The 11,259-nt window shown below is 56.3% G+C and overlaps 1 protein-coding gene across 4 annotated transcripts in view; it reads left to right on the top strand.

The window, feature by feature from the left end:
• The window catches only part of Rara (retinoic acid receptor alpha), a 45,249-nt gene extending 37,299 nt beyond the window's left edge, over window positions 1-7,950 (top strand). For all 4 annotated transcript variants that reach the window (XM_059271720.1, XM_059271719.1, XM_059271721.1 and 1 more), the window contains 6 exons: window positions 1,314-1,455; window positions 3,416-3,576; window positions 3,740-3,916; window positions 5,070-5,274; window positions 5,941-6,099; window positions 6,421-7,950. In XM_059271720.1, the coding sequence (XP_059127703.1) occupies window positions 1,314-1,455; window positions 3,416-3,576; window positions 3,740-3,916; window positions 5,070-5,274; window positions 5,941-6,099; window positions 6,421-6,638 (1,062 nt within the window). In that variant the 3' untranslated portion in view covers window positions 6,639-7,950. The remainder of the gene's footprint in view (window positions 1-1,313; window positions 1,456-3,415; window positions 3,577-3,739; window positions 3,917-5,069; window positions 5,275-5,940; window positions 6,100-6,420) is intronic.
• The last annotated feature ends 3,309 nt before the right edge of the window (window positions 7,951-11,259 follow it).

Genomic DNA, 11,259 nt, shown 5'->3' on the forward strand with positions numbered 1-11,259 from the left:
AGTCACGCTGGTCTCTAGGCACGTGTGTAGCTGAACCTTCCTGGCTGCTCTGGTCCGGACGTCTTCCCTGCCTAATAGCAGGGCCTCTGCTTCAGTTTCTTCCTTCAGAGATAAAGGCCTAGAATCTGTACATCCTCAGTACTTGGGGCTCTTGGCCCTGGAATCTCAGCCTGGAATAGCCATCCCCAGGTGTGAGATCAAGGTCAAGGGTAGTGTACGACTCTGTGTACGCTGGTCACGTCTGGTTTGTTTGTCCTCTTGCTGCCTAGTCACTCTGTTTCTGTGCTGACTTAACGTGTACTGAAGACCCCTGGACAGCCTGGCTTTTCTGTGACTGTCCAATGTGCATGTCTAGTTGGTGAATGTCTTGTTGTCTTGATTACAAGTGTGAGTGACTTGAGTGTGCATAGTCCTTTCTCAGCCTCACGAGTGTGCATGAGTGTGCACACGGTTCTTTCTCAGCCTCACAAGTGTGCATGAGTGTGCACACAGTCCCTTTTCAGCCTCACGAGTGTGTATGACTGTGCACACGGCCCCTTCTCAGCCTCACGAGTGTGCATGACTGTGCACACAGTCCCTTCTCAGCCTCACGAGTGTGCACGACTGTGCACACGGTCCCTTCTCAGCCTCACGAGTGTGCATAAGTGTGCACACGGCCCCTTCTCAGCCTCACGAGTGTGCATGAGTGTGCACACGGCCCCTTCTCAGCCTCATGAGTGTGCACACGGCCCCTTCTCAGCCTCACGAGTGTGCATGAGTGTGCACACGGCCCCTTCTCAGCCTCACGAGTGTGCATGACTGTGTACACGGCCCCTTCTCAGCCTCCCCCAGCTGTCTTCTTTTGGTCTTTTGAGACAGGCTCTCTCTATTATGCAGCCCTGGCTGTCCTGGAACTCGCTCTGTAGCCCAGGCTGCTCTCAGACTCTCAGAGATCCGCCTGCCTCTGCCTCCCGAGTGCTGGGATTAAAGGCGTGCGCCACCATGCCTAGCTTCCACCTGCTGTTTTTCTTGCTGTTTCCTGAGTCCCGGGCACCACTTCTCCCGTCTGCAGCCTTGTGTGTCCGACCCCAGACTCAGCCCCGAGTCCTTTTCTTTGAAGAAGAGTCAGGGTACAGAGATGGAGGTTGGGGAAGACTCCGGGCCAGCCTGTGGGATAGAGACAGGCCTGGGTTCTCTCAAAGAGTATCCTTTCAGGAGAGTCGGCTCTACTTTCGCTCCCTTCTTAGGAAGGCCATGGCCAAAGCTTGGGGGTCGCAGCTGGGGTGCTCCCACTGTGGGTGTGGATACCCTGACTCCTTTCCCTCCACACCCAGGGCTTCTTCCGACGCAGCATCCAGAAGAACATGGTGTATACGTGTCACCGAGACAAGAACTGCATCATCAACAAGGTGACCCGGAACCGGTGCCAGTACTGCCGGCTGCAGAAATGCTTCGAAGTGGGCATGTCCAAGGAGTGTGAGTGTCCTGGGGCCCGCGGCCAGGCCCCGCCCAGTGTCTGAGGGCCGGGGGCGGGGAGGCTGGGTGCCTGTGTGCACATGTGGGAACATGTGTGCTGTAGTCGGCAGGCTTCTAGTTGAGGAGGATGCTTTGTAGATAACTACACGAACCTGTCTGTGAGTTGGGCGGGCTCTGTCTCTGTATTTCAGCACAGAATGCACAGAACCATCCCATCAGCAAGCCTGGTTGTGCGCTTGCATGCTTGCGCACGGGTGCCTACCCCCAGGATACCTTCCTCCTGGGCTTTGCTTGACTTTGGGGTGTGGCTCAGCAGCGTACCCCAGTCCCTTGTGTATCTTAGGGGAGGGGCCTGAACTTCAGAGGGTGTGAAGTTGGTATGTATGTGATGGGGGGTGGGGGCTGCCCTAGGACCCCGGAAGCCATTGTCTGGATAAGCCTGGAGCTCAGAGTTGGAAGAGAATTGGGCTTCTCAGATCCGGGAGGAACAGGGGTTTCCAGTTTGGGCCCAGCTGAGGCCCTGATGAAGGGAGGGAGGGACAGAGGGAGGGCTGGACAGGGAGAGACCCTCTTGTGTTGAATCATGGGTGTTGCCGTGGTGACCAGTGATTGATGATGTCAGAGATAAATGACGCTGACAGACGCCTCCTTGTCTGCGTGGCCGTTGCCATGGAGCCTGAGCCTTGGGGGATGAGGTGGGGGAGGGGGGCTGCAGGACCCCCTCCAGCCCTTTGTGGGGAGGGGTGCAGGGAAAGATGGCCCTGACTACTACAGCAAGAGCCCCAGCCAGGAGTACAGGGCTGGATATCCTGCTCCCTGCTGTCGCCAAAGACCGGGAGTGCTGGTCCCACACTCAGGAAGTGGTGGCTGCCTTCTGCAGTCTGTGACAACTTGGGACATGCAGGACAGACCTTTTGCTAAAAGGCTGTCTCTTCCTTCTCCCCTTGGTCCACCTTCTTTTCACTGCGGAAGGACAGGACGAGGTGGGGACCCCCTCTCCTTCCCACCAACAACCCCCCCTTCCTCTCCCTCCTTCCCCTCTCCCTGGCTGCTCTGTGCCCCGGAGCCGAGCAGCTGCCATTTCAATAGAATTAAAGCTTCCGAATGATAAACGTCTTGTCACAGCTGCAATTTTCTCTTCCCAAATTATCCCCCCACTCTGCCTCTCCCTCTCCCTTCTCTCCCCTGCACTTTATTGAATTTGCAGAATCGACATGAGTGATCTCCAAATTATGCCAGCTCCCCCCCCCCAGCCCCCGTCCCCTCCCCGGACCCCCACCCCCACCCTTCCTTCCTTCCGCGTCAGCAGCCGCCACCGAGGCCCTGTGAGTGATTGTGTGTCTGGGATAATCGGCTGGTAACGACCCCATTGCTTCTTTAAAGCCGAGTGGTGTGTGCGGCTCAGCGCCCCCCGGTGATTTGTCAGGGCCCCAGCTAATGGGCCAAGAGATGCTTCGCCAGGGCCCCCCATTCTGTGGTTGGGGAACCCTGTTCCCTGCCTGCCCAGGGAGCGGCTGCTTTGAGCCAGTCTCAGGGATCCCCCAGGGAGATTGCTGCCAGGAGGAGCTGGGACACTAAGGATTCCTGGCAGGCCCGGAGTACGCACGCACGGACTCAGTGTGCATGTCTGCCAGTCTGGACACATGTTCTTAGAGTGTGGGCTGGAGTAGATGCGTGACAGGGCGCTCCACACTGGCCGAGGGCATCGTGTGCACGTGCGGCCCCAGCTGCAGACATGGGCCTGGACTCGGATTTAAGATGAGTCTGGTAGACATGGAGGCCTAGTGTGGCACATTGCTGTGCCCGTGTGCGTGTGTGTGTGTGTGTGTGTGTGTGTGTGTGTGTGTGCGCGCGCGTGCTGTCTGTCTGCCCGTCTGTGTCTGGTTGGTGGACAGCATGGGCTGGGCCTGGCCCAGGTCTGCAGCAATGATCTCTAACCCACCCATGCCCCCCCCCGCAGCGGTGCGGAACGATCGGAACAAAAAGAAGAAAGAGGCGCCCAAGCCGGAGTGCTCAGAGAGCTACCCGCTGTCGCCGGAGGTCGGGGAGCTCATCGAGAAGGTGCGCAAGGCGCACCAGGAAACCTTCCCGGCCCTCTGCCAGCTGGGCAAGTACACTACGGTACGCTGGCCAGTGGGGGTGCTGCCCGCCCCGGGCCCCCTCTGCCACCCCTCCCTTCCTCCTAGCAGCTGTCTGGACGCCAAGGCTGGGTGGAGGGCAGGCAGGGGACGGACTGAAGCGCGGGTGCCCTGGCTGGGGCCCTTACTCTCCCGGCCTCTCCCAGAACAACAGCTCAGAACAACGCGTCTCTCTGGACATTGATCTCTGGGACAAGTTCAGTGAACTCTCCACCAAGTGCATCATTAAGACAGTAGAGTTCGCCAAACAGCTTCCCGGCTTCACCACCCTCACCATCGCCGACCAGATCACCCTCCTCAAGGCTGCCTGCCTGGATATCCTGGTGAGAGTCTGCCGCAGCCCTCTGGCCACGCTCCTGTCCTCGTAGGGTCTCTTCTCAGCTGAAGAACCCCTTTCCCGAACCTTTCCCAGAATCCAGGTGCCTGCTGCCCAGAGGGGCCACACTGTCCCTCTCCTGGGTCTGCCCGTCCACTCAGCCTCCCAGAACTCAGGTGTGCTGCCGTTCACCTGATCACCCAGGCACCCGCTCATCAGCTCACACCCTACCTGTCCATGTCGTCCATAGGAAGATTTACCTAGGCCCCTCTGAGCTGGGTGTCAGGAGCCCAGAGGTGGACACACGGCCGCCCTCTGGCCCAGTGGAGGAGGCCAAGGAGGATTAAGTGGATGTCGCATACTGATAGCGCTGCCCTGTCCCCTCCCTGTGAAGAGCAGTGTTCACTCCTGGGGCCCCCGAGAGGCTCCACCTCTAATACTGGCATCATGTGAAGGCCGTAGTCCCTGGGAGCAGGAAGCCGAAAGGCCTGCGCCCGGGACGGGACACATGGTGGTTTTGGGAGTGCTGCATTTGGTGGCCTGAGTTGTGAGTGGAATGCCAGGAACAGAGAGAGAACTGCCCAAGCCAAGGCTAGGAGGAGGCTTTCCTCTAATCCTTGACCAGAGGTCAGTTCACCTCTTCCTTCAGACACATCCGGGGTGAAGGACCGAGGAGTATCATGTGCCTGTCCCCAGGGCACAGATGTGGGAGGCACCGTCAGGAGCAAACTGTTCAGGCTGAATGGGACAGTCCCTGGGCACAGATCTGCCTTGTTTCTTGCTGGCTGGAAACTCCTCTCCCTCCCGATTTCTCTGTGAGGAGGCGGCATGGCCTAGATCTGCTATCCAGTGCGATGCTACGCGTGCATCTGTTTAAATTTAATTACAATCAGACTCAGTCCGGTCGCTTGGTTGCACTAGCCACATCTCAAGTGCTCAGGAGCCACATGGGGCTGGTGGCTAGTACGATGGATGGTGCAGACAGAGCCTTTCCATCACTGGAGAGAATTCTGTCAGCCAGCCAGCCATGCTCTGGCTGCTTGCCAGGGAGGCCTCTGGGGATGCTGGAACTGGTGTGCCAGGGGCCGGGGCAGGAGGTGTGTGTGTGTGGGGGGGGGGGTGCGCTCCAGGCTCCGAACCCGTACATCCTCTGCACCCAGATTCTGCGAATCTGCACGCGGTACACGCCTGAACAAGACACAATGACCTTCTCAGACGGACTGACCCTGAACCGGACGCAGATGCACAACGCTGGCTTTGGCCCCCTCACCGACTTGGTCTTTGCCTTCGCCAACCAGCTGCTGCCCCTGGAGATGGACGATGCGGAGACTGGATTGCTCAGTGCCATCTGCCTCATCTGTGGAGGTGGGTGAGGTGCCGGGGCTCTCAGAAGGTGTGCTGAGGGGCCTGGAGGGGCAGGTCCGGTCGCCGGGCGCACAAGGCAAGGGTCCCAGGACTTCAGACACTCTTCTCTGGGGTCAAGGCTGAGACCCAGTTAATATTGGATGTTATTTTATTGCTCTGCTCTGGCCATGTCACACTGCCGCAGTCCTATCATAGTGATGATGGCGGGGGTCGGGGGGGGGTGGGTGGGGGTGGGGGAAGTGGGGGGGCGAGCTACTGGGAATTCCCTGCTTTGCATGAGGAGAGCTGCCCCATGTTAGGGAGTGGGCTTCCCATCTCCACCAACACAGCTGCTGTGGAGAGCTTTGAGCAGCCCACACCCCGCTTCTTTTTAGAGTTTAAGGGCTCTGTGCTGTCTGCCAGACCAGAGACCCTCTCTGGCCTACCTTTGTGGCCTGGGGTGTGTGTGTGTGCGTGTGCGTGTGCGTGTGCGTGTGCGTGTGCGTGTGCGTGTGTGTGTGTGTGTGTGTGTGTGTGTACACACAGCCGTCTGCCCTCCGTGGCCTGGGCAGACCCGCCCCCAAGTGGCCATAGCTGGGAATGCAGTTGTATCCCTGGTTGGTGGAGTTGACTAGGTGTGGGGAAAGGGGGGCAGGGGCTCCTGCTCAGGGGCAGTTTTGTGATCAGATCGGCAGGACCTGGAGCAGCCAGACAAGGTGGACATGCTGCAGGAGCCGCTGCTGGAGGCGCTGAAGGTCTACGTCCGGAAACGGAGGCCCAGCCGTCCCCACATGTTCCCCAAGATGCTGATGAAGATCACGGATCTTCGGAGCATCAGCGCCAAGGGTGAGTCTCCTTCGCGCGGAGGAGGGAGACCCACTCCGGACTGGCTTGGGACCCGCTGCCCACAGCCAGGCCGGCACCTCATGTCTTGGTGTCTGTCTCCGTGTGTCCTCCTCATGACTTGAGGCACGGGGGACCACCCAGGGCCCAACCCAGACAAGCAGAACCCTGGGTTCGGAATGCTTCACCCAGTCGCCACCCTGCGGGCTCCAGTACCGGCCCCGAGTGCAGTGCGTGGTAGATGCCCTGTGGATGGCGCTGGCCCCCTCGCCCCGTGGCCCTCCCTTCTGGGTGAGTCTCTGACCTCCACCTCCTCCCTCACAGGAGCCGAGCGAGTGATCACCCTGAAGATGGAGATCCCTGGCTCCATGCCACCACTCATCCAGGAAATGCTGGAGAACTCTGAGGGCTTGGACACTCTAAGCGGACAGTCGGGGGGCGGAACGCGAGATGGGGGTGGCCTGGCCCCCCCTCCGGGTAGCTGTAGCCCCAGCCTCAGCCCCAGCTCCCACAGAAGCAGCCCTGCCACCCAGTCTCCATGACCTCCACATGGACAGCCTCACCCCTGCCCTGGCTTTCTCTGCCTTCCTACTGGCCACGTGACCCATCAGCCCCGGCCCCCGCCTCGGCCGCATCCTCCCAGACAGAACTGGGAACTTGGTGCGGGACAGGAGGGAGGAGGCAGTTACTCTGTGGACAGAGGCCTGGACCCAAGATGGACTGCCCTCTTCCGGCGGCAGCCGGGGCTGGCATCGGGGGCCAGGTGTTGAGCCATGTGAGGACCTGGGCCTGAGCCCCTGCGCACCTGCCACGCCACGCCACGTCTTCATCACCAGCAAACGCCGCCGGGACCTGGCTCCCTGTCCTCCAAACTCAAGCCATCGATCCCCAGTTGGGGAACCTGCCCCTGCTTCAGATGGTGACAGGGGGGGTGTCCAGGGTGGGGGAGACCCCCTGTACATATCCTGCGTACCAACCCAGATATTAATTCTCGCTGGTTTTGTTTTTATTTTAATTTTTTTGTTTTGATTTTTTTTTAATAAGAATTTTCATTTTAAGCACATTTATACTGAAGGAATTTGTGCTGTGTATTGGGGGAGCTGGATCTAGAGCTGAAGGGGTGGGTCTGGGGATGGGCAGGGCTCTGAAGGGCTCCCCTTCTTCCCTTGTCCCGGTGGATGCTCCCCACCCCCCAGCCTTTCCACCTCAGTTTTCTCTAATACTGTGAAATACTAACTTTCCAAGGCCGCCTTCTCCTGCCTGTGCAGGGAGCAGCTTCCCTCCCTCTGCCCAGCCACTGGGTGTGGGCATCTTGGGCAGCTACCCCTGGGAGGAGGGGATCCTGGCTTTTGGCTCCTGCCTCTGCCCACCAAGAAGCAGGGGAAGGGTAACTATGGGGCCCTTTGGATGAGTAGGGTGTTACTCATCACTGCCCACCAGAGCTCACTTCATCTAAGCCCCAGCCCCACTGTGAAGGGGCTGGCTAAGGGGTCCAGGTTACCCCTGCCTCCAGCCTCATAGCACCAGCACCCCATGGGGCCCTCCAACACACACACACACACACACACACACACACACACACACACACACACTGACACACACTTGGCCTGAGTTCCTTCATTTCCCTGGCCTACCCACAAGCCCTCTTGCCCCTCACCTGTGCCCCCTCCTTGCCCCGCAGGACGGGACTCCAGGGGGTCCCTTCCCTCCCCCTACACCCCTGGGCTGGGGGAGCAGGCTTTACCTTGCCCTCCTGCCTGGGTGGGGTCTCACCCCGGAGCCCACTGGTGTACCTGTTACTGCTGGGTTTCCACTGAGATCTACTGGAGAAAGAATAAAGTTCTATTTATTCTACGATGCCTCTGCCTCTCTGCCTCCACCCTCTCCTCTCCCTGTCTGGGCAGGGGACTCGAGATGGAGGGCTTTCCACAGGGGGGCTTTCCATAGGCTCTGGGCCCCAAGGGCTAAGCACAAAATTTCAAGTGCCAAGGGCTTGGCTCGTGTCTAAGTTGCTCTGTGACAGGGGCCACGTCTCTAGAGACCCTGAGATCTGAGATAGGCCCGATCTGGCAGTGCCCTCAAACGGGCCAGGGAGAATCTCCTCCACAGCAGAGGACTCTGACCGGGAAGGGGAGCAGGAGGATTTCTCTGAGAAAGGAAGCCAGCCCCTGGCCTCAGAGCCCCTAGACACTGAAGTTACCCAGCGACGCACGACTGGTTATGAACTCGATGTTCACACAGTCTTGGAGCTGAGCTCCTGGTGCCCTAACAACAGGAGAGTGAGGAGCCTGTGTGAGCCAGAAAGGACTGTCCTGCCCCCTTTTGAGGCTCTGATAGGCAGCCGCGGAGCTTGGGGTGTGAGTTTCCGTTCTTACGGCTGTACATCTCAGCCGAGAGGCCGCTGTCCTGTCCTTGCCCAGGGTCACACAGTGGCAGTGGGGGGAGGGGGATCCGCACTCAGGGTTTCTCCTTAACCCAGGGTTCTTGACTGGGTCCCTGAGGCTCCAGAAGCATCACATACCCCAAGGTGATGGTGCTTGGAGGTGGGTTCCCACCCACTCCCTCCCCAGCCTTAGCAAGGGAGAGTCAAAGGGAGCTTTCCCTGGAGGCCCTAGCCATTCCTAGGGCAGCCGCTAGGTGGCAGCAGCTGCTCACTTATCTCCCTGTCTCAGAGCGGGCGCCTTGGCCCACACCTCTTCCCTGGTAATTTTCTAACATGGTTACTTAGTTGAATAAATGTAACATACTTGTACATAGGCTTCCAAGAACCAATATATGCACCTGGGAGGCAGAGGCAAGAGAATTACCCCCAAGTTCAAGGTCAGCCTAGCCTACAAACAGCAAGTTCCAGGCTAGCCTGGGCTATATAGTAAAACTTTGCCCTAAAAACCAAAAATTAGGTTATTGTCACATAGCAATGTAGAGCAGGAACAAAGAGAAGGGCAAGTTCAGTACATTAATAAATACCTTAAGAGAAGAAGCCCAGGGAGGGGGCTGTATTAACAGTGCCAGAGTACTTGTCCAGCATATATTGGTCCTGGAATGTCTCTGTCCCCAACACAAAACAAACAAAACCCAGGAAAATTAGAGTGTGGGTAGATGTAAAAACTGACATATCAACAAAGTCCAAAAAAATAAAACAGAACATTGTTTCACACACAAAATAGGTAAACTGACAATGTTACACAATTTTATTTTTATTTTATTTATGTGTCGGTGTGTCTTTGTGTATGCAGATACCTCCAGAAGTTAGAAGATGGCGGGTCCCCTGGAGACGGGGTTAGGTGCAGCTGTGACTCTCCTGACGTGGGTACTGGGAACAGAGCTTGAGTCCTCTGGAAGAACGATGCATTCTGAACTACCCGGCCATCTCCCCAGCCGCTCAAAGTGGTTTTCTACTGTGTACATGTCCAACAGGACATTCCAAACGTCGTGTGTGCTGAGATGGCTGGGGGGATGGTGGAGCCAGGAAAGGAGCTTGCCACCATGCGGCAACCTGAGCGTGAGCCCCAGGACCCACGTGACTGACGGGAGGAGAGAACTGACTTCCACAAGTTGTCCTCTGGCCTCCACATTCACATTGTGGACACTTAGATATCATGTAACAAAATATTTTTAAAGCCTGTCTGACAATTTTGTGTCTATTTGAAGTCTTCAGCTTCTTTCTACCTTGATTTTTCGTTTGAGAATTTCATACTTGCAGCTAGGCGGTGGTGGCACACGCCTTTGCCTTTGATCCCAGCACTCGGGAGGCTGAGGCAGAGGCAGGCAGATCTCTGAGTTTGAGGTCAGCTTGGTCTACAGAGTGAGTTCTAGAACAGCCAGGGCTACACAGAGAAACAACTGTCTCACAAAACAAAACAAAAAAAAAAGAGAATTTCATACTTGCATATAATGAATTTTGATAAAAATCCACCTCATTCCCACCCTTTCAGCTCCTTCCCTTACCCCCCCCTCCCTCATCTTCATGTGTTCTTTTTAAAAACCCACTGAATTTACTTTGTACTGCCTGGATGAGCATGGGTGTAGAGCCACCTGCTGGAGCATCCCTGAAGAAAACTCACTCCCTCTCCAAGGAGCTAGGCACTCCACAAGCACTCCAGCAAATGGAACCTCTCAGCTAGGGGTGGGACTTGGTGAGCCTCCCTCCCCAACCCATGCTGGGATTTTTTCTGGATTGACTTGAGTCTACCTTATCTTTTCGGCTGGGTCTCTCTCTCACTGAGCCTGAAACTCACAAATGTGGCTAGACAGGCTGGCCAGCAAGCCACAGGAATCCCCCTGCCTCTGTATCCCAGCACGGGGATTACAGGTGTACACCAGTGGGCCCAGCATGCTTAGGTGGATGCTGAGGATCTGAATGCGGATTCTTCTGCCCACATGCCAAACGCTTTACCAGAGACTACACCATCTCCCCAGCACTTGTGACTTCTTTTTTTAAATTGCGAGATGATTATCTTGATGTTCCTAGTCCCTTTCCACAAAATGCTAACAGGATGTCATCACCATGACAATCTGGATGAGACCCCTATATTGATGAGGAACTACAGAGTATCTTCCCTGTGGAGAATTGCTGGTCATGGGCTGTCTTTACTGATCCACAGTTCATCTCTGTGAAACAGTTTCTCAAGCTGTGGCACCAATGACTTTTTTTTCTTTCTTTCTTTCTTTTTTTGAGACAGGTTTCTCCACGTAGCCCTGACTGGTTTACACTCTCCTCACAGAGCTCCACTGTGTCTCCCAAGTTCTGGGACTAAAGGTGTGCATCACCACCTCTGGCCTTTTAAATTTGTTGTTGTTGTTTTTTTGAGACAGGGTTTCTCTGTGAAACAGTCCTGGCTGTCCTGGAACTCACAGAGATCCTCCTGCCTCTGCCCACTGAGTGCTGGGATTAAAGGCACGTGTCACTACCTCCTGGCCTTAGATTTTTTTTTTTTTAAGACATTGTCTCTCCATGTAACCTAGGTCTAGTAGTGACATTTTGGGTGGGATTTTTTTTTTCCTGTGACAGTTTGTCCTGAGCATTCACAATGGTTAACAGCTATGTTCTATGTTGGTTTTGCTGTGTAGCCCAGCCAAGCGTGGAATTTGAGATTCTCCCACATTAGCCTCTCAAATTCTGAGATTACGGTCTTGTGTCTCTAGACCTAGCTCACTCCACCA

The sequence above is a fragment of the Peromyscus eremicus genome, chromosome 8a (assembly GCF_949786415.1).
Source record: "Peromyscus eremicus chromosome 8a, PerEre_H2_v1, whole genome shotgun sequence".
Taxonomy (NCBI): Eukaryota; Metazoa; Chordata; class Mammalia; order Rodentia; family Cricetidae; genus Peromyscus; species Peromyscus eremicus.